Consider the following 24,169-nt stretch of genomic DNA (forward strand, 5'->3'; position numbering starts at 1 on the left):
AGCCTGGTACAGAGTTTGTCAAAAAAAAAACAGGTTTATAATATATACAGCATACTTATACAGAGAATGCCTATGCTTATATTGAAGTTTAGTTTTGACAATGTTTGCCACTATTTGCTTTCAAACCTGCTGACTGTAACAGTTTCAGATAAACTGAGAGGCCTTATTTATATAGATATATTTAGCCTACTGTGGAAAATCAAAAAAACTGTCTTGGACAAGAGTTTCATATTCATATGCCACAAATGGTATTCTTAACATGATCATTTGTATGCTATGTTTCTTTAACACCTGAAGGTGGGCTGACTATCTGTCACTAATGTTCCCCTCCTGAATGTCTCCCAAAAGGTAGAAAGAGAGAGAGAGAGAGAGAGAGAGAGAATGTGGAGGTTAGAGATCAGATTCACCTTTACTTTTGATATTATTATTACACGTTTGACTTATGTCTTTATCTACATTGACGTACAACTTCAGGATACTTAACAACTGTTTACATATACTAAGGCAAAATCAGGCTAAGTAACTTGCTCAGATTACAGAGCAAGGCAGAACTGGGGACTGAACCAGCAGCATTGTAGTTTACAGATTATTTTGCCGTAGCCACTAAATCATACTGTACATTCACAAATTTTTATTTTTAATGAAAAATCAGGCCCAGCAAAATATTTTGTGGATGGCAGCAGATCATCTGAGGACACATGAGTCATATGTAGACCTGAGGTAACTGGCACATGCAAACATATTATAGATGACATCACAAGGATATGTGTGCTGATACAGAAACTGTATTTAATATTATACATTATGTATACATTACATTTTGAATGTGAATGACATGATACATCCTTATAATTGCAAAAGTTCATTTATTTGATAAACTATATTTTTTTCCAAGATTGTACTTGATACTTCGCAGAAAAAAAAAATAAATAAATGTTTGACGTTGACATTTTCATGACAAGGCACAAAAATTGGCCGGCTATATTTTGATCAATCATGTCAAATTAAACAAAATATCACACATGCAAATGCTTCAATACATTCAACTAATATTTGCCTTCATAATTTAACACATTAACAAGTTCCTTTTATAATTTTAACAGTTCAGATTGGGCTAAAATATATTGTAATAAATGAAAATGTAACTATCTTAGGTGTGAACTCCATTAATAAAATGCTTTTTTTTGCTTTTGCACAGTAGAATACTGCAAATTCTTATTCCTGGATATGTTGCATTAAAAAGAAAACAAAAAAAATCAGCATGTATATGCAAGAGTAGAAATATAGATTTAAGTAATATAACAATGGTTAATTATGTTTAGTTAGATTTCAAGAATTCTGATTAATAATTATTTTATAGTGAGACAGGCTCAGCTCCACCCCACCACCATACCTAAATAGGTTTGACACCGAGAATGTGAAGTATTTTATATTTAGACATGTTTCTAAGATTTTAATTAACTCACAATTGGAGTCAAGAAAAAAAAATGGGTTAGTAAGAAATTTTACAGCAAAAAAGTGCTTAAAGAAGTGTGGAGATTACTTTTATGATTTAGCTGATACAGTGATTACTTTTGTATAATAAATCACCCAGAATTACTGTATCTGTATTATTCAACATGCATCTTTCAACCAGCAATCCAAGTATCAAATTGACATGTGAAGGATCTGACCAAATCCGAATCCTATTATCCTATATCATCTACTTGTGCTCTGTACTTGTAATATTTCTACAGCACTATTATATTGTATTGAGGATTACTTGTGTTCTGTGTATTGTATTGTATTGACCCCCTTCTTTTGACACCCACTGCACACCCAACCTACCTGGAAAGGGGTTGTTCTTTGAACTGCCTTTCCCAAGGTTTTTCCTTGTCTTCTTAGAGAATCAAGGCTGGGGGGCTGTCAAAAGGCAGGGCCTGTTAAAGCCCATTGTGGCACTTCTTGTGTGATTTTGGGCTATACAATAATAAATTGCATTGTATTGTATTGTATTGTAAGGAGTATTTACTAGAAACTGATACAAAAAGTCTTAAATTAAGCACATTATATATATGGGATGGTACTGAAAGTTAGCACTGCTGCCACAAATCTTTAATGAGTGAAATTTGATCTCAGCCTGGTCACTAGTCTAAATGGAATTTGTATGTTCTCCATATGTCTCCTTTTTTTTCTACCAGGTGGTTTGATTTTCCTCCTAAATTCTAAAGACATGCAGATTAAGTTAATTGTAAATTGCCCTAAAAAGAGCAAGTGTGGATGTGTGACTTACACTAAACCGGTATGAAGCTAGCACGTTCCTCCCATATCTGCATGGATTTTCTACAGCTTTTCTCCACGTACAGAGTGTACTCTATTACAATGTTACCCAGGGTGGTTCTTTCCTTATACTCAATGAGGTCAATAGAGGATACAGACCCATCCTGATGAAATCTCTTGAAGAAAATGATTGATGGGTACATTGATCTTTAGTGGTGGAATGAAATCTAACAATTAAAAAAACAGTAAGGAATAGTCTGGACAGTAACTATACTATACTAGACATTAAGCCCGTTACAATAACGGGCGCTAGAACAGTACTGCATAAACATTAGTAGGAACAGTCTATATTAAATGGCAAGGGACCTTGTATGTGGCTGTAATATGCGTCACTGTATTGTGTGCCTTTAATTTTCTGTCTCAGTAATACTGGTTTGTATTTCCGCAAAATGCCTGTAATTTTGTCGGACAGTAATACAGTGGAACCTCGGTGGAACCGAAGTAATTTCCCCCATAGGATTGTATGTAAATACAATTAATCCGTTCCAGACCGTATGAACTGTATGTAAATATATATTTTTTTAAGCACAAATATAGTTAATTACACCATTGAATGCACAGCGTAATAGTAAACTAAATGTAAAAACATTGAATAACACTAAGAAAACCTTAAACAACAGAGAAAACTAACACTGCAAGAGTTTGCGCTATAGCCTTACTACCCGCACACTAAAAACACTTTTTTTAATGAGTTTTAAGCACAGGGAAAAAAATTAACATTTGAAAAATCCGTAATTTAATAAACAACCAAGAAAAGTAATATTGCAACAATGCACACGTGCGCCTGTGTGTGTGTCTGTCTCTGTCGCAGGCCTGTGTGTGTGCATGCGTGTCTGTCTCTGTGGTGTGCCTGCGTGCCTGTCTGTCTCTGTTGCGGGCCTGCTTGCATGCGTGTGTGTGCGTGTCTCTCCCCCATATGGGCCTGCCTGTGTGTGTGTGTCTCTCACGCGGGCCTGCCTGCGTGCGTGCGTGTGTCTCTGTCTCTCGCATGTGTGTGTGTGTGTGCGTGCGTGTGTGTGTGTGTGCTTGCGTGTCTGTCTCTTGCGCGGGCCTGTCTGACTGCGTGTGTGCGTGTCTATCTGTCTCTCGAAAGGCCTGCGTGTCTGTCTGTCTGTCTCTCGTGCGCACGCATGTGTGTGTGTGTGTGTGTGTCTCTCTCTCTCTCTGCACACACAGGGAATGCACAGGAAGAGACTGAACACGTGCCGTGTGGCCCCATGCATGCGCACTTCACCAGAAGACACACACACGGACACCTGGACGCACACAGGGGTTTTATTAAAGAGGATAATGTTAGAAAATGTTTATTAGTTTAATTACAATATAGTTAAATCTAAATGTTCATTAGAATGCCATTTTTATATAACAAGCTTGATCTGAAATTTTTACAGTTCAAAATTTAGCCAAGTATATACAGTAAAGTACTGTATATTCTGCCAAAATTAAGTTCAAGTTTTTTTCGTGTGTATATGACACAATGAGATTCCTGCTTTGATGTCTCTTACAAATTAGTGACAGTAGTACAATACAAACAATACCCAATGACAGTACAATATCATACAAGTAGTTGTTAATTCAACATCTGACCAGAGTGTAAAAATTGACCCTAAATCTAGTGATATGAATGCTAAAAGTCCTGTGCCATTCATCAGAAACATTCCTGTGCAGAATAGCTGATGTCTTTAATGATAGTGTTTGCCTTTCTAAGGCAGTGTGTGTTATATATGTCCTGGACAGAAGCCAACTGAGTACCAGTAATATTCTGAGCTGACTTCATTACCCTGTTTAGTGCATTGTGATCCAGGGCTGAATAGTTGCCATACCAGGATTTAATATAACTATTATAGAGAGACTTTATTGTGAATCTATATGAGTTGGGGAGTATAAATAGAGACATTTGGGCTTTCACCTGGTGTTGACGAATCTTCTTGATGATAATAACCATACATACTGTGCAAATATGTGTGTGCTTACCATCCAAACTATAGCATTCAAGGATCCTTGGAGAATTAACTGTATTTCTTTGTCTTACAGCCCTGTGTTTTATAGGTCTCAGAAATGACAGGCTCAGTAAAGATAAGTGAAAGTAATAGTAGGAAATTATAGCCATCCATCCTTCTTTCTTGGCTAATTCATGTTCATAAGTAATTAATAGGTGAAAGTGGGAACAAATGGCTTACAGCCAAGTTACAGCACTGCTATCCCACATTAGCTAAATTCAGGAAAATTAAAATTGTCAATCTATAGTATGATAGTAGGGATGAAAGTAAAATTTCTGGAGAAAACAATCTAACATCAGGAGAAAGTAAATACTGTACAGAGATTTCAGACCACTGTAAAAACTTGGCTTGAGCACTGTAAGAAAACAATACAACCCTCTGCAACGCTGCGGCAGCAAGCTTTTGTCTAAATATATCAATATGAATAAGTCTAATGCTTGGATAAAAGCAGATATTTTTAATAGGAAGATATTATTGCAATAAAAAAGTTCATATGGATTGTCAGTGCTGTTTTTCTGGCACCTGACAGTCCATTATGAAATCAGGTTAAACCAGTTCAGGGTCATGGAAGCTTTTATTCCACCTATTTGTGATGAATGTGTCAACAGAAAAAAGCCCAAAAAACTACTGGTTTAAATGTATACTAGATAATTATTAGACTTTATGTGTGGGTGGTAGTATTTAGTGTGAGAAAAGGATAGTATCAATGGCCCAGATAGTGGTGACATTTCAAAACTGAGTTTTGAAATTTCTGTGTTGTTTTCCATGGTGTCTACTTTGTTTATTGCTAATATTCACTATTAGGATTCAGTTAAAGTACTGAAGATGACAGAAAAAGGCAAATAATAGAAAAATGACGGGGATAAGAACTTGATATTATGGCACAAATACAAGTATTTCTAAATTTCTTATGAATGTAAATCTCACACTACTGATCATTTCTAAATGCAGAATAAGAGAAAACATAAAGACCAGGGGCCTCATGCATAACGCCGTGCGTAGAATTCACACTATAACGTGACGTAAGCACAAAAGCGGAAATATGCTCACGCACAAAAACATCCAGATGTATAAATCTGTGAGAAGGCCATCTTCCACGTTCTTCCGCTACATAAATCCCGGTCAGCGTGAAAATTAACGGACGTGCACGCGCCTGCTGCCCCAACCCCAACTCCTCCTAGAATTACGCCTCTTTGAATATGCAGATCAATATAAATAGCCCTTAAGCTCAGTGTTCTGTGAAAAGGCAATGGCAAAAGCACACTGCCCACTGTGTGCCTTTTTTTTCTTTGTACCCTAATAAGCTTTCATATGACACTCAGATGGTGGGCTACGACTTGCCTTTTCACGGCGACTTTGATATGTGACAGCTTCTTTTTTATTTCGGGCACTGTGAAACTTTGTGAACTTGAGCTTTCAAGTTTCTCCGACACCCTATGTCACTTGATCAACTTCCTTTTGTTGTTTATATTACTGTTTAAACCAACAAATAGTAAGTCTTTCCTTGCCTCCACTTGGTATTTGCTGAAATTATTCCATTTTCCCTCGTACTTTTGCCATTGTCTTTTCACAGAAGGCTGATCTTAAGGGCTATTTACATAGATTTTCATATTCAAAGAGGGGCGTAATTCTGGGAGGAGTTGGGGTGGGACACCAGGCGCATGCACTTGCGTTACTTTTCACGCTGACCAAGATTTATTTAGCGGAAGAACATGGAAGTTGGCAAATGCACAGATTTATGCATCTGGATTTTTTTGTGTGTAAGCACATTTGCGCTTTTGTGCTTACGTCACGTTATAGTGTGAATTCTACGCACGGCGTTATGCATGAGGCCCCAGATGTGTGTTCTTTTGACTACAACTGTAACAATGTTTTCAATAGTGTATGTTCAAAAACTTTGCTTAAATCTGCTGCATTTTTTAATGAAGAGTACTGATGCTATCAATTGAGTGGTCCTGACACTTCCTAATGGACCATGGATCTGTTTGAAAACCATGTATACTATCTGAGTTAGTGTTTGGAGAACATTCACGAATGATTCTTCAGTAACACTGTCGTAAATCATCCCACATATGCCACAGGATGAAGATCCTGCTTCCATTGTGTTGATGTTTTTATTTTGTACGCAATTAAATATTAGAGGATAGTGTGCAAATAAAATGTGAGAAAACACATTTGGAGATTTCACAAGATGTAGTTAACCAGGATTTGAGTGGGTATAGATTTTATGGTTAGAAATTATTTTTGCTTTCATTATTTTAGGATTTTTTTCACAAATAGTGAAAGTCTTACATATATTGTAATTGACTTGAAATATAGACACAGAAAACAAACATTTTTCAACAGATTAAAAATAGATGGCATGCTTAGAGTCACACATATTAACAAAAGCAGTTTGTTTTAAAACTTAACTTTAAAGACAGGGTGGAGCCACTTTGCATAGTGGTTATAAACCACTTCCTTTTTACTACATTTTCTCAATCATTTGGATGTTTCAAAGGAACATTTTTTTAGTTTGCAATAGGAAAAATATGGAAAAATAACTTAAATTGTACAATAAAACAGCATTCATAAAATTATGACAGTAAAATTAAATCACAGGGTTACTGACCCCTCTAATTCACTACTTTTCTGCTGCTAGCTGGCATAATATTTTGTCAAAATCCTATTGAGGATGCTATATAGTATATTCCCTAAGGTGAAACATGCATTTTTTCACAAAGCTTTGGTAAATTATAGATGACGCCACAAGATATTTCTTATATTGAAAATCATTACCACACAGTTGAAAATTGTTTATTATTGCTGTGCTCGATTGTGTCCTAAGCACGTGTGTCTACCAGGGTAGGCTCTAGTTCTGTCACTATCACAAGGGCACTTAGCAAAGTAACACAAAATAAAATGGTCAATTCTTAACTTCCATAATGTAAATTTGTATGGCAAATCAAATAAAAGAGAGGCATATGGAGAACTGGTACAATACTGAGATCTAGAGACTATTGGTCTGAATCTGAAACTAAAAGACTACAGAGAAAGCAGTAGCTAATGTTTCATAAACCCTGCTTTAGAGTACAGTATTTCATAATATTTCAGACTCTGTTGTTTCATCAAAGCTAACTTTAATAATTTAGCTATTATTCCTACATTGTTACCAATTACTTACTAAGTAATACAAATTTTCAATTAGTTCATATCTACTGTATATAATAAAATGTCAACGTCTATGTACATGTTCGGTCTCTCCGTGCAATCTAACTGGTCAGTTCCTCTGTTGTTTCTCAGTTAAAAATGATCAAGACAGGATGATCCAGGCAAGAGATGCTGAAACACATAAGGATATCGAGAACAGGTGTAGGAGGAACGCTAAGATTTGCCTTCAAACACGGCAGGTATTAACAAGAATATGAGCGATGTCTTCACTGCAGTAATGGGGGCCCTTCTAACATATGTGGTAGTCAAAAAGCAGACAGAAAGGCAAGCAATGTGCCTTAAAATGACAGAGTCTGAGTGCAGGCATTACTGGAACATGATTGAGACAAGAATCACTGGGCAAAGGAGGTTAAGAAACACAGGATACAGAAGAAAAGCATAGATGGAATGCTGGGGCTACATGAAAGAAAGGAAATATCAAATATCAGATATTTTTTAATGTATTCTGTGACCTGTCTTTCACAGGTGATGTAGCTAATTCTTTATATTCTAGGTGTATAATATTAAAAAAAAACTGTTTTGATCTAAGATAACAACAATTTACATTCTGTTCCCTCATTCTTATTTCTGTTTCTTTTTTGCCTTGTACTATATGATCAGATGGCCCATGCATATTTACATTCTTTTGTGCTCATCTAATAAATGATTGACTAACATTGGATTTCATGGCAAATAACAACCAAATCATGACAGTCTTCCTCCAAGAGTAAAAGTTTAAACAGATTGTTTCTGTTGATTATCTAGATAGAGAATGTAATGTGCAGAGTTAAAGGCAAAATAAGTGCTTTGTCAGTGTAGAAATTCTCTCTGTGGCCAGTTTGGGAATTCATAGCCAGGCCATGCAGGTGAAAAAAAAAAAAAGAAAGAAACATGAAAAACTTGTGGTAAGTGACACCTGAAAATACTAAGGAGTTGGGACTGGCAATCCATGGCTGACTGACAGACTAAGGAGGTCATCAAATCTGGGAGTGACTTCATAATTGTCCAATGATTCCCACCCATGTATGTCAATGCCATTACCAGAATGGAAAGTGACTAATGGAAGTGCTAAGGGATTGATGATGACCCACTCTAGACAACTTTCTCCCTAATGCAGTATCATCAAAGTACCTATTGAAAGGATTGGAGTGTTAGGCAGCTTATATAACAAAGCACAACAGCAACAATAAATAACACTTTAGTTGTGCAGACTGTAGCAGGGAATGAGTCTTCTCTTTGGTAATGTGAAGCAACTGAAAGTGAGACAGATTTAACTTATTTGCAAGCAAAATTCAACTGTTCTTCTAACTCCAGTATAATATGGTAGTTAAGAAGATTCAGGTTCACATTTGCTTATCCACTCCTGACTGCAGCCAGGTATAACAAAGACAAGCAGATTGTATTGGAAATGTATTACTATAAAAACATTTTTTATCTATTAGTAATATTTACATTATTACTAACCTAGAGCTTGGAAGAAAACAATAATGTTTGAATAAACAAAAAGAATCTCTTCAGGTCAGGTACACAAAGCTCTCAGTGCATGTGCCAATGAGCTGGCTGATGTTCTTTGCTCCATCTTCAACCTTTCCTTCAGTCAATGCATCGTTCCATCTTGCGAGTATGATCATTGGCCCCCTTGCTAAAAAATAAGCCCACCGACCTGCCTGAATGATTACAGGCTGGTAGCACTCTCTCCAGTCATCATGAAGTGTTTTGAGAGAGTGGTGCTGGCCCACATTCAGAACAGCATACCAGACACTCTGGACCCCCTGCAGTATGCCTACCTGCCCAACAGGTCCACCTCGGATGCCATCGTAGCTGCACTACATTACTCCCTCTCCAATCTGGACAACAAAGACTCCTACATCAGGATGCTCTTTGTTGACTACAGCTCCGCCTTTAACACGGTTATCCCCCATAACCTCACCCTTAAAATGTCTGCATTTGGCCTGCACCCCACCTTCTGTGACTGGCTCCTAGACTTTCTGACTGGCAGGCCCCAGTCTGTCAGGATTGGTAATAGGATTTCAGCCACCATTATCACAAACACAGGCACCCCACAGGGGTGCGTCCTGAGCCCCATCCTCTACACCTTGTTCACCCACGACTGTGTCGCTTCCCACAAAGATAACATCATCCTAAAGTTCACAGACGACACCGCAGTGATTGGACACATCACTGGTGGGGATGAGGCGGCCTACAGGAGGGAGGTGGACAGTCTGGCATCATAGTGTGAGGACAACAACCTCACCCTCAACACAGACAAGACGAAGGAGATGATAGTGGACATGAGGAAGGAGAGGAGACCTCACCGGCCACTGTTCATCCAGTGCACTTTACATAACAGTTAGTTACAACTTTATGAGTCATGGAAATTCCTAGAGGGTGACCAATGTTTTACAGTTAAAGTTTTGCCTTTAAAGAAATATCTAGTTTAGAGGCGTGAAAGAAAATACACATCAAATATTTTGCTACAAGCACTAGAAAACAAAGGTATCTACATAATTTCTGTACAAAAACTAGGTGTTCCGTCTAAGGTTTTTCCTAATGTTATGAAATAAAAGTTTTGCAGTTATTTTTTCATCTGTTAGTTACCCTGTCTTCTTGGTAGTGATGGACCAGAAAAGTTGTTAATCTAATGTTTTAATGAAGACGAGTGATACCAAAGTTCTGATACAATGGGCGTGAACAGGGATCCACAATGAACATCAGCAAGCAACATCAAAATATTCATTAAAAATTCTCAAATTACTCATGTCTGCACTTGGTCATAGCCATTGATGTGTCTTCATCAACAGAAGAATAAAAAGGCAGTTAACAAAGAGCAAGTGAAGAAGCTAAACCTATTCATAAACATGTTTATTATCATTTAAACTCCAAACAACCAATTAATCTTTAAATCCCCATCTTTATCTTCTAACTTTGCTGCCTTTCACTACCACTCTCACTTTACTTGTCAGTACTGACCATATCTGATGCAGACACAATAGATGAAGCATTGGGTCTGTAACTTTTTTTTCTTTAAATTGTTCACTATGGAATTATCCATTATTTTTACTTTGCAGCTGCATTGTGCCATAATCGTACTGCAATTCCATTATTCCCAATTAGTTAAAATAATTACATTTAAGCAAAAAATACTTCTTTTAATTCATCTGTTGTCTTAGTTAATCCATTAGAAAGTCATGGACATCCAAAACTCAGCACTAGCCAGGAACTAACACTGGATGGAACAACAGTTCATTACTGCATACACTAACACAGTAACACTCACTTACAGCAGTCCAATTTGGAGCCCCTTGATTATTTAAGCAAGAATGTTTTTGAGATATAAGAGAAAACCACAGCACGTCAATAACAAAATATGTCTTTAGGTTTAATGAAAGACCTGATAGAAGATAATTTGCAAGACTCTAAGGAAGCACTTTCCAGAACAAAGGAATTACTTGATAGCTACAAATAATTGTATAAGCATTAATAACAAAATTCCCACAAATAAAATAAAAGATGCACAAGTGCAAAGCTTTGAAGTTAAAATGATAATGTATTTAATTATGAAGTAGTAATGCATCTAACTGCATATTGCAAAAACAAGCTGGAATTATTTAATTTGGGGAATCCAAGGCACACTACTGGGAAAAAAATAGGAAAAATAAAAAAGCAAATCAAATCTTACAAAAGATTTATTCAGTTGGCCTATGATTGTGTACACATGGTATTTTGATCACTCTGCTTATTCTGTGTGAAATGCCAACAGAACTGATTTGTCCACTGAAAGGGCTACACAACATCTTAGGTAATACAAGCATAATTGTATGTGAAATGTTAGGGCAAATAAAGTACTTACCTCTTACTGAAGATTTACTTGTTACTAAGCATAGACAGCATAGCAACCAATATACACTTCACATTGTAGTCTTTACTTGCAGAGGAAGACAAAAAGTTACATAACAAAATATTATCAAATCTGCCTAACCCAATGGAGAGACACAAGGAGTGCCTGCACAGTGCCAGCACCATTGGGTGCAAGGTATAGGTCAATACTAGATGGGATCAATTACGTGGCCCACTCATACACCCACCCTGAATCTCACTCACAATGGGCCAATTTAAAATCGCAATCAACCTTACCATCATGACTTTGGTATGTAGAAGAAAAACAGGAGTGCTGGAAGATACCAATCTGGTATAAATACAGCCGGCACTACCACTACACAACAGATTATCAAATTGCTTAATCAGATCTTTAAAAACAAATTATTAGAAAACAATCAAATATAATAAAACTATTACAACTACACTAAGCAAACTGGTGAAATTTTTAGTTTTTCTTCCAAATTTCATATATTCTGGTACTTCTTTTTTAGCAGAAGCATATGAAGAATGTTAAAAAGATGCAAAACCAATACAGAAGCACCATTCTTATTATAAGCCTGTCATCCTTGGAAGTCTTTACACAGATTTATTACTATTCAGATTTTGTTATTTTTCTCAAATCTCTATTATCCAGTGTGTCTTTGTCAAATGTAACAGTATGAGCAACAAATGTTCTGAGCCAGCTTATAGTGAAGAGCATTATACAGTACATACAAAGGAAGATATGCTGTTCAGAGATGAGCAGTGCTGCCTAACCAATGGCTTTTCTCTATAGAGTATGCACATTCTCATTAATCCCTGGATCTTCTCAGGGTACTTCAGTTTGCTCCCACATCCAAAATTAAATTACCTGTGAACTGTAAATTCGCAAATGAATGTGTGTGCATCTCGCAGTGGTCTCATATTCTATGCAGGGCTAGCTTCTGCTTGGCACTGAACACTGAATTGTTAAGCCAAGCATAATAAAATGGAAAAATCAGTCTAATAAAAAGTATGGTTGGCAAAAGTACCATTGTTTTTATATCTGACAGTAACTGGACCACAACTAATTTCACATCATGGGTATCCCTACATAGACATGACATGTTCTACCCATGTTACATGTATCTGACCAAATGGATAAAGTGAGTGTGTGTAACTGGATATCAGTGTGCTCTGTAATAGATTGGCATCTTATACAGGTATAATTTTTGCTTTGTGAATTAGTTCTGGAATAAACTTTACTACAAACCCTATACTGGAAATACTTTCAGAAAAACGATGGCTGAATTAAAATGTATCCAGTTTCCATGTTATGAAAAGGTGTCATTCTAGCTTTATAGTATGTGTAGAACCCTTCCCACTGGCATATCTAGACAGACCTTCCTGGACAAAATAGTTGGCAATTTTAGCTACAGATCTACGCGGAACTGTTTGTGCATCACATTAAGTTCTGCCCGGAATTCTACTTGTGTGACTCCTTGATCAGGAGGTAGCTTGTTTTCATTTCTATAATTTTTTTTCCTTCTTTTTGTAAAATTAATGGCTGATTGCATAATTTCCAACTTTTTTCGATTCTAAGAATATTTAAATAAAGAACGCGCACTTTTGGAACTTAAATACACATCGTATTCTGGTAATGGATGCAAAACATATAAAGCTTCTTAGAAAGCAGAGACTCCATCTAGCCAAGCAACTAATCGTTGGAGATACAATAGTTCAGTATTTGTATCAAGAAAACATTCTAACAGAAAGTCACGTGGAAGAAATACGTTCTCAGAATACAAATAAGAAAAGGGCTATTAAACTTTTAGACATCTTACCAACTAGGGGACCCAAAGCCTTTGATACTTTTATTGACTCCATTCAGGATGAATATCCCTGGATAAAAACCAAGTTGTTGGATGAGTTGACACGGCTTGGAGACGGCCAGACTGGTTCTGCAGGTATGACATTTATTCAAACGGCTCGTTTCTTTGTCGCTGTTTTCGTTACTTTCGTGTTACACCTGCTACGCAGAATAAGCACACTGTTCCAAGTTTTGTTTTGATATTTTTGCACTGACTGCATGAATGAATAATTACAATCAATTAAAAAGTTTTTTGCCACAATCTTTTTTTCTCTTTCAATTGTTTATAAATTGTTATATAAATATAAACTCATTAAACAATTCCAGCTGTGTATGGTATAATTATAAAGTGATCATATTGAGCGAGACGAACTTGGGAAAGCTAACCACGGAATAAAAGTGAGTAAAAAAAAAAAAAAATCAGTCATTGTAGGGGGTCCACAGTTCAGTTCCGGGGACTACTGTGGCTGCGGGTGTTCATTCCCACCAGTTTCACAAATAGTTAATCTTACGTCAAAATGATCTTTTTTTCATATTTAGCATTCAGAAATAGTATATTTACATCTGAACAAAAATTCAGAAATTTGCATTATCTTTAAATGTTAACTTTGTTTTAACGTGCTCATTTTTTCATTCACCTTTTCCTGTGAACTTCACGATTAGTGACAAACAGTGCAGACACAGGAGCAAATGACACTGACTGCTAAAAAAAAAAAAGAGCCGCCAAATTTTCCGTTTCTATCAATTCAGGATTTGCAAAATGAGTCTGCTAAATTCTTAGGGGAATGTAACAAGCATTTGTGTGTATGACATCACTTCTTTTTCATTTTAAGATTATGTTCTGTTTTAGTGTTCTCGCCATTTAATATTTTTCTTATTAATTAGCTCACAAGAGATTTTTAGCTTGAAGTAGCTGCTTCCCTTTAGTATTCCGTGTCATTTGCACCCGTGTCTGTACTGATCATCACTAATCGTCAATATTTGGATACAATAAGGAAGTAAACCTCACAAGAAAAGTGTGTTTACATATAAATGCACTAGCATATATTTCTGAATGCAAAGTTAGAGAATAAGAAGACTAAACACTCAAGTCATTCAGAAGTAAAACTAAACCATTAATTAGTGATATTAGTTGAAATGAAAACCTTCAGCCACAGTGGTACCCCAGGACTGAATTTAGGAGTCTCTGAATCAATAAGTGTAGCTTAATTGCCATATATACCGAATACAATGTACAAGTATAATGAAATTCATAATTTGAGTGCCCACTTTGCAGAATACAACCATCGACTAACAATTGCAGGAACATTTAACACTATAGTAGTGTAACATTACAGAACAGATTCTGTTCACACAACATGCAACCTGGTCTAGAATTGAGGTGGAATAGTACAGTTGAGTAAATGTTCTGTTGTTAAACTAGTAGTTGTAATCATTTTAGCAGTTTAGGATTTAAGCAATAACTTCACAGATCTGGGATTCAGTAATAATAATAAAGTGCAGTGTAGCTAATCATAAACAGGGCATACATTAGGTAGGTCACAATAAGTAGTGAACAGATGAATGAGAGTTCATGGACTTAGCAGTACAGTAAATGATGTAGTGGCAAATACTGCCAGTATTGCAATCAAAAATAGTGTAACATAAGTACAGATCACTACAGAGCAGCCTTACAGTGACTACAATCAATGCCTCAGCAGAGTTTGCATGCTGTCTGTGTGTGTTTATTTCTTTTCCTCCACATTCCAAAGACACATGCTTCATGTTAATTAGTGAGCCAAAATGTAGTGGACAGGTGTACTGACCACATGTTCAAGGCTGTTTTCTGTATTGCCTTTATGCTGCCATAATAGGCTTCAGGCCTATTTTGACCCTGCTTTGAGCTAAGCAAATGAAAATGGATAAACTGAAGGACAGTGGAAATGGACTTATATGGCAAAGTTTAGATACATGCAATTAATATTTACCCATTTTTGCCAAATTCAGCAACAAATGATAATTCATTATTATTCCACTGGACTTGTTTCAAACATTTTTAAAGTTTATAAAGTTTACTGTAACGTTTAATTTCAAATACACTTTCCCTGAGTCCTTTTCTCCTAATTTTTTTAATTATTTATCTTTAAAACTTCTTTATGTATTTATCTTTATTTAGTATTTATGGAGATATTATTTGTTTTTAATATTGCGTATGCCGTTTTGTCCTTTCTGAATATTTTAGCACTAGACAGGTGCTATATAAAAAACGAATTAAAAATAAAGATGGATAAGTAAAAAATATTATTATTACTTCAAATGGAAAACGTTGAAAGTAATAACTAGACTTTAATATAAAAAAGATGGCTTAAGGGATTTTCATGTAAGCTATATTGATTGAAACAAAGGGATTCAACATTTGGCTTAGTTGTTTCACAACATCAACATAAATTGTAGAGACTACTTATGTTAATTGTGAACTTCATTTTAGAGTAATTTTGTTTCTAACCACCCTTGGAAAATTTGCTAAATGCTTAAGTACATGAAGGATCATTAATAATATATTAATTAAAATAATACAACTCATAAGACTATTAGAGAGTTTTTGGGATTTGCCATGGGTTTCATCTATGCTTCCATTTCCTAAAAAAATATTTTTCTAGTATAGAGTTGTATGTAACTGGATCTTTTCTCTGCTAGTTGTGGGTACAAGGCTGAGACCAGTCTCAGAGGACTCTCGAGTTCATTGCTAGGCATATTTGAATATACAGTACTGAAATTAGACCATTGCAGGGCATGCTCACGTATACACGTACATGTTTGCTCACACAAGAGCAGTTTAGTCATTAGTTATCATAATAGCATATACAGTTGTGGAAAAAATAAGGCAGTAGACAAGAAAAAGGTTTGGGAATGGCCAACCCGTATACTGAAAAATCAGCATAATTAAAAGAAGCACATCTTTACAGATTGGAGTTCACAACTGAATTAAACTAATAGGTTGAGTCTGTTCTATAAATTATGGCGGATATGAGGAAGAGGTGGAGTTAGGGTGGCCAGAACAGGAACTGACATAGCAGGAAGATGAATTCTGAGTACCGGAAGTGATGTCATCGGGGGTTGGCCGGAAATGATGTTAGTGGGTGGTTTAGTAGTGAAGTCACTGAGAGACGGGACCTTCAGCTGAACTGCAGGGAAACAAGAGGAGAGAGGATCAGTTGTGAGCGTCAACCCCCGGTCTGGCAGATAAATAACAGTCTTTGATCCTGTAAACTGTCCCCCATGTGTATGTGTTCGACACAGCACCCGCCTCAGCCCAGACCCAGTGGGGCAGGAGGCCCATATCGAGAGGTCGTGAACCCAAGAAAGAGCATCAGTGTTTGTTTGGAGAGAATCCTGACAATAAAGGACAGAAAACGTATAAGACTGGAGGTCCAAAAACCAACAAGTGACACATTTTATCTCAGTCACCAAAATTATATTTCAGGAAGTGTGATAAGCTTTCGTGATCACAGTTCAGGTTTATTTAATTTAGATTTTTCTGATTCAGTGCTGTACCTTCCATGTTTTTTTTTTCTTTTTTATCCTAGATGTTATATTTTTTCAACGTAAACCAATTTTTTTTTATTGGCTATCTTAATCTATAGGAGCAATGATCCTAAATTTTAGAACAGATGACATTTAAAAAAATTATGAGATATAAACAGACAGTACCCTAAATGTAGAATAAAATCCACAAAAAATGGAGAGTAAACTCCACTAAAGTAGATAGATACATACTGTACATATATAGTTATTTATTTGTCCAAAGTAGAAATTTAGCCTTTACACAAGCTTAAGAAATTTAGAAATATGGTTGGTCAAAATTGACCCAAAGGACATGGCAGGGGTTAAAATGTGTAGCAACTGTACATATTTGTAACATTTGGAAACTTCTTTGCTTTTTTAAAGTTAGAACAACTCATTAAAAGCCCTAAGCATGTCCGAGCTGAAAATAATGCATTTAGGTATGTTTTATGGATTATAAACAAGCTATCCTTAATGTAGTGAAAAATCCATTATAGCCAATAGTGACTTGAAAGTCTTTGCTGTGTTTGAAATGATAGATAGATAGATAGATAGATAGATAGATACTTTATTAATCCCCAAGGGGAAATTCACATGTGTGGCAGTTATAGAAAAATGTGACCTTTATAAACATTTTTGTTTTTTGTAAACAAACAAACTGCTCTAAATGCAGCTGATAATCCATTGAAGTCAATGGTGGGTCAGAATTGACCCTCAAGACATGACAAGGTATTTTTAGAAGCTGCAAATTGTGGAATTTTAAAATTTTTATTTACTGGTTCATTTATTTGAGAAAATATAGGAAAATTCAGATGAACATTCAGGGCACTTTAACTGATTTTTTTTTTCTCATACCAAAACAGAATGGAAAAAGGAAAACTATGGACAAGGATTGTGATTGAACTCACAGTACCTGAAAAAGTTTAAATAGCTTCTGGTGCTGTCAGGCATGATGCCATTTGATTTAAAATGTTGCAAGGTCATAATACTTTGGAAGTCTGTAAGCAAGTAATCTTCTTCTTCTTCTTTTGGCTGCTCCCGTTAGGGGTTGCCAGAGTGGATCATCTTCTTCTATATCTTTCTCTCCCCTGCATCTTGTTCTGTTACACCCATCGTCTGCATGCCCTCTCTCACCACATCCATAAACCTTCGCTTAGGCCTTCCTCTTTTCCTCTTCCCTGGCAGCTCTATCCTTAGCATCGTTCTCCCAATATACTCAACATCTCTCCTCTGCACATGTCCAAACCAACGCAACCTCACCTCACTGACTTTGTCTCCCAACCGTCCAACCTGAGTCGACCCTCTAATGTACTCATTTCTAATCCTTTTCATCCATAATCTGCTATTCCATTCATTTACTAGTTGTGTAATTTGATGGCCTCAGGGCAGTGAGAATCAGCAACTGCAGTGTTTTAAGTGCTCTCTGACTTGAAGTCGTGTAGTATGCTGTTGGCTGAAATGTCCTAAATACAGGCATCCTCTCACTGTAGAATTTTTCCTAGAATAATGTTAACATATGGCATATGGCTATACAGTGTTTTTAGAAATACAAATGAATAATAACACCAAATGGCAGAAGAAAAATATTTTGTTGTTGTTTGTTTACACAGTATTACATATCAAAGTGAAGGGAGAGAAAAATGAGGGTACAATGTCCAATATCCATTTCTTGCATTTCCTAGCCCCTGTTTTCTTTCTTACTTTCTTTATACTAAGACCCTCCATTGTCAAGAGTCCTGTAATTTTCCAACAGTTTTCATAGTTATGTTTGGAGAAGAAAGGGTTATTGTGACAAATCTAGTTATTTTTTTGCTGGCACTGAAGATCATAGATCTGGAGTGCTGTAAATCAGGGTACTTGTATGCTTTTTAAGAGTGGGCTCCCGCAGCAAGGTGGATACAGTTTTGACAGCATAATTTTTCTTTTTTCTTCATTGTTCCCAATGGAGTAGTTTTCAGGCAAGGGAAATATTTAGAATGTGTAAAGATGAGTTTATTTGTTGACTTGTACTTCCAAAGGATCTGATATGAGCATTATTGAATGAGTGAACTTTCATGGAAGAGGAACTCCTTCAAATGTACAGGAAATGTATGAGGTTGTTCAAAAATGTAAACCTTCGTTTAAATAGAAATTATATCAGATCTTCATTATATGTGTAATAATGTCAGTACACTTTGGTAAGTAAAAGTACCTCATATGTAATATTAACTCCTATTTTGATTACATTATATTTCTTTCATTAATTTTTTCTCAAAACCTATTAGAGCCTATACCTATTGCAACAGGTGTGAGTCTGTTATGTTGCACCTTCAGGTTATCTCAAACAAAGTTATTTTTCAATCAATCAATCAACATTTATTTATATAGCACATATTCATACAAAAAAAGTAGCTTAAAGTGCTTTACAAAATGAATAGAAAAATAAAAAGTAAACATAAGTCAACATTAATTAACATAGAATAAGTAAGGTCCGATGGCCAGGGTGGACAGAAAAAACAAAAAACTCCAAAGGCTGGAGAAAAAAATAAAATCTGTAGGGGTTCCAGACCACGAGACCAACCAGTCCCCTCTGGGCAATCTACCTAACATAAGTCAAACAGTCCACTTTGTATTTAGGGTTTTCATGGAAGGACCTGATTTTTGATCCATCTAATATCCAGTCATGCATGTGATGTGTGGCTGGAAAATCTGGAGTACTTCAATGAAATTCTGCTATAGACATGGGTATAATATGCACAATCTAATCTAAGAAGAGAAGTTGAATCTAAATTAAATTAATATTTTTTTTACATGTTCTACACATTTTTGGAATTTGAAACACAGGTCATTTATTTGTAAATTACAAAAAAGTGTTGTTATTCACATTTTATTTTTATACCATTAAGCTGCATGTGCAACTTTTTTGCATTAAAAAGAAAAACAGCTTCAGAGAGTCTAAGGATTTATTTACAGTAAGCTGTGAACATTGTAGGCTGACTACAGTAGTAAATCACATGTCATAAAGTAAGAAAGATAAATCTTGCTGTAAAAGTTTCTGGATAGCTTCAAGGAATACTTGTTTACCACAATATTCTACGTGGAGTAATTGCAAACATTTTTTAAGGTTTTGGATCAGAACTCCCTTTGAGCTTTGCCACATGAACTGTTTCTTTTAACAGGATGTTTTTTTTTTTAATTTTGAAATAAACAAGAGGTTTTCGACTTTGAATACTCTCAAGAAGTAACTTTTTCAAGATGTGACTATTCAGAATGGATATCAGTTGATATCATAGGACAGAAAACTAAATTACTGGAAGCATATGAAATCTTTAATTTACTTAATGGTAGTACACTATTGTTTGGTTGTTTATGGAGGCAAATTGTTCTTTAAATAACATCATTTTCACAGTTAAAATGTTCTTTGCATTGCAGTTGTTTTTAAATTTAATTATGTAAAACAATAATTAATTCCAGGTACTGCCTTGCCAGTTGCTTTTTATTGTGGAGGTAGATCATTTAAAATGAGCTGGTAAATATTTTTTTTTTACCTCATGAAAAAATCAGTAAAAAAGGATTTAATAATTATCAGTTGTCAAACTACATGACCCACCTTGCATACTGACCTTCTCTCTTGCATAATGTTTCTTGGCAATGATAATTGCTTCTCTATTACCTGAGGCCATTTTGCAAATAAGATCATTGTATTTAAAATAGCGCCAAACTTTTGGGATTGCATCAGTGAGTTAGTTTATTTTTTATTGTCAAGCTTTTTTTGTTTAAATCTTATGCGATAATGAACCCTTTCCTTTAGAATGTAAGTGGCACAACAGTGCTTACTTCCTCTGCACTACCACTGAAATAAAAATAATTTGAAAAAAATTTGTAAGGGCTACTGTCTTGCAGATACTGTGTGCTGGGTTTGAATCCTTTCTCTGTAAAGGTTAAACACTACCGTTTTCTCAGAGTATTTCTACAGGTATTGCAGGGTCTCCACCCACATCTCAAAGATGTGTGTGCTAGATTAATTGGTGAATGTATACTGACAAAGTGTTACTGGGAGTGAATGAGTGGTCCCTATGATGGATTGGCACTTTTGATTTTATGTTATATAGTCATGCAAGCTGAGGCATGATACCAATTAAGGTAGTCAGTTTTCACTTCCCACTACAGCCAAAGCTGTTTCTTGTGCCCTTCTCAATGAGTTGTATATGCAGTAATAATAGCACCAATTACGGATACTGAACTATTAATCTGTTATCTTAATTAAGTAGGCTTTTGGTTCAACTCAAATCTTATTTTTAGACTTAATTTTCAATTTTATAACTCTGTCATTTTATGTTAACTCATGCCCTTAATACATTTGTCACCTCCCATTTACTTTACCCTTAGATTAAATACTTCTCAGTCATGTGCTGCTTCATGCATTTTTTAATAGTATAAAGACCAGGAGGATGTGGAGATAGAGTTAACAACTAAGAGAGAGGCAGAATGAGCAAAATCAAACCTGGTGAATGTCAATCCAAGTGGAGCTGTTGTAATGGCTGTATTATCAGAAAAGTAAATGAGACAGCTGCTACCCCAAAACTTTCTACATTGTCACCTGAATATAGAGACCAACTGATAATATCATTACAAGTTCAGTTATGGGGTGGAAAATAATAAAATGCAATTTTTTGGTCTAATTTTTCTTCAGAAATTTGACTTACTCTACTTAAAGCCAAAAACAACACTATAGTGAAAATCTGAAAATAATTTGATTGTAATTTTTTATTGCACAACTTTTTTGCTGGTGAGCATATAATATTATATAATCACCTGTAGTCTAGACTTAATTTCCTTGTTGTGTATCACTCTTTGGTTTAGTGACTGCTGTACTGCCTCACATAATTACCAGTTTACTTGTCCTTAATCTCTGTCATTTTCAGAAAGAAATGCTATACTCACTTGCAAGTGTCTTCAGGTGGAGCAGCTCAGAGAGAAATCTCAGATTTGAGTTGCAAAAGCCCTAATTACTGTACCAGATGTGAGCATTAAGTAAGGATATTCTAAAAATGATGTGAAGATATGCATTTACAACATCATCATTTATTTATATAGCACATTTTCATGCTAAAAGTGCATTACAGGGAGCAAAAGCAATAATTATAAAGAAAAAAGTAATATAAATAAATAAACACAAAATGAATTAATGTAAACTCACAAATACAAAAAAAAAATAAATTATAGAACTAGAAAGGCACATCTTAAATAACAATTAACTAAACTCAGTTTTTACATCTGTAATAGAAATAATGAGCCTGATACTGTGGTCAGTCATTGTCATGAACTTGGGAGTCCTTACAAAGTCCCCAAAACTGTTGCCAAAAAGCCTCACAAAAGGAAAGATCTGTCAACCTTAGGCTTGTATTACAAAATGACAAATGAGAAATCTTTATAAAATAAAAGATACTAGCCAACCTGCGGCGTACCATACGCCGCATAATCAGGCCGGTTTTTTAATGATTTTTAAGCACAGGGAGAAAATTAACATTTGAAAAATCGGTAATGTAATAAATCAGCAAGAAAAGCAACATTGTAACAATGCACGAAACGAACCAAAACACAATCATCCGTGACTGAATTTCGCGTTTAGTATGCACTGCCTGCTCATGTGCCCACCTCCAACTCGGCATTTGAGTCGTTGTCGTCTTTGCACAGTCCAGATGCACCTGTGACTCACGTAGACTTTTCATTGCTCTGTGCGGTTGTGGCTGCTTTTCTATATATAATCCACCAAGACACCCAACCACGGTAGTAGCGAGGTGGGGCTTCATTGTTCCCTTCGCATAGTTTTTCATGGTGGACGCGGTCGGGTGTCGAAACCAAAAAGAATAATGAAAAGTCAATGTGGCTCAGACGTGCGTGTGGACTCCTAGCACAGACGAAAGGGACTAACTGGGTGGTCGGTGAGTTTTTGCGTCCGGGCACATGGGCAGGCAGTGTGAATGCCTAGAGAGCGAGGATTGACGCGGGCCGGTGAAAAGGAGTGTTGGTGGGCAGGGAAATGTCTTTCGTGTTCCTGCAGGAGCATCTAAGAAGACGCATGTTTGTCGCGGATGCGAATTGCTGTATGTAGCGTGTAAAACAGTTTGCTATGGTGCACGCAGTAGTGCGTCGTAACCGAAAACTCGGTTTTTAAAGACTGCTTACTTCATTGTGTTTTAACCTCAGTTGTAAAGGATCGTTTTAAGGATCCCATGGGATACCCTTCGCAAACCGTTTTACATGCTGCATATGGCGATTTACCACCGCGAGAAACATGCCTCTATGAACAGTCAAAGTGGCTGAATGAAAATTCAAAGTGGTGAATATAAATGACGCCGGTTTTTCTGTGTTGTCGCGTCCGAGTTGGTGGGCGTGGCTCTGCGAGTTGTCGTCGTATCCAATGGTCTTGGAGTTGGTGGGCATGGCTCCTTCCTGTGTGCGCCATAGGTGTCTTACTTGTCGGCGGCTTAGTGAATCCACGCCCCTTCCGGCGTGCTTTCCATGGTTGTCTTGCCTTAGTGAATTATATATAGATATTATCAAAAATGTGCTGTAGCACAATAGGCAATCCATTGGTGAACAAGTCCCAAAAACACAAATTCAAGAGACATTGCGAAACAGTTTAAAGAGGTTAAAAAATCCAGAGAATCAACAGCAAAAAAAAACAGTACTCACTGAGAACTCGCTAATGCCCATCTCAAACGGTATACTATAAGAATATGTGTGTTCCCTCAGCCGTATACTGTATTTATAGGGTTGGCGGTAGTCCCTTGATGGAAACAGACAAGTGGCCTTGCCTATGGGGGAACCACCCACAAAACAAATGAAACATAATAGAAAAAGTAAATACATAATACGCAAAACTAATAAAAAACACAATAATGCAAATAATCGACACAAGTAATATTATATGAATAAATAGATGAAACAAAAATGAGCAGAAAAGACATAAAAAAGGATTTTGAACACTAGCCTGTGGTAAAGTGGGGTCCACGGCTTGTTGGTGTTTCTAATAAATGATTCTAATAGCCGCACTGGTGTCTTTGGATGGGCGTGGTGGCGTGGCGAGAGCAGTTCCCTGGTGCAATGCGGGAACGGAAGGCTCTGTACTTAGTGCACAGGTGCAGAATCACCCGTGATCCAAATTGGCACTGGGAGCTGCTGATTACCACAGCTGTGCTGCGCCCCTATATTAGTAGGAAAGCACAGTGTTAGCGGGAGAAAAAGGGAGATCGGTGAGTGAAGGTTAAAGTAAAGAGTAAAGCAGGCAGGAAATGGGGAAGAGCCCCAGGAGGACAGCATGTGGCCGATGCTTGGGGTTGTGGTGATGGTTTGCTTTAGCTGAGTGACTTAAACAAGTGGGAGCGACCAGGAGGTGTGTGGCTCCGCGTACGTCCATGAAGGCAGT

At 36.4% G+C, this 24,169-nt stretch overlaps 1 protein-coding gene and 1 long non-coding RNA gene across 2 annotated transcripts in view; one reads left to right on the forward strand and one right to left on the reverse strand.

The window, feature by feature from the left end:
- Positions 1–13,304, reverse strand: part of LOC120534020 — a 72,696-nt gene extending 59,392 nt beyond the window's left edge. The window contains exon 1 of the long non-coding RNA XR_005634665.1: positions 13,190–13,304. This is a non-coding gene — a long non-coding RNA (uncharacterized LOC120534020). The remainder of the gene's footprint in view (positions 1–13,189) is intronic.
- Positions 12,831–24,169, forward strand: part of cradd (CASP2 and RIPK1 domain containing adaptor with death domain) — a 102,306-nt gene continuing 90,967 nt past the window's right edge. Inside the window, exon 1 of the mRNA XM_039761235.1 lies at positions 12,831–13,312. Coding sequence (XP_039617169.1) covers positions 13,006–13,312 — 307 coding nt within the window. The 5' untranslated portion in view covers positions 12,831–13,005. The remainder of the gene's footprint in view (positions 13,313–24,169) is intronic.

This window comes from Polypterus senegalus, chromosome 8 (genome assembly GCF_016835505.1).
Source record: "Polypterus senegalus isolate Bchr_013 chromosome 8, ASM1683550v1, whole genome shotgun sequence".
NCBI classification, from domain to species: domain Eukaryota; kingdom Metazoa; phylum Chordata; class Cladistia; order Polypteriformes; family Polypteridae; genus Polypterus; species Polypterus senegalus.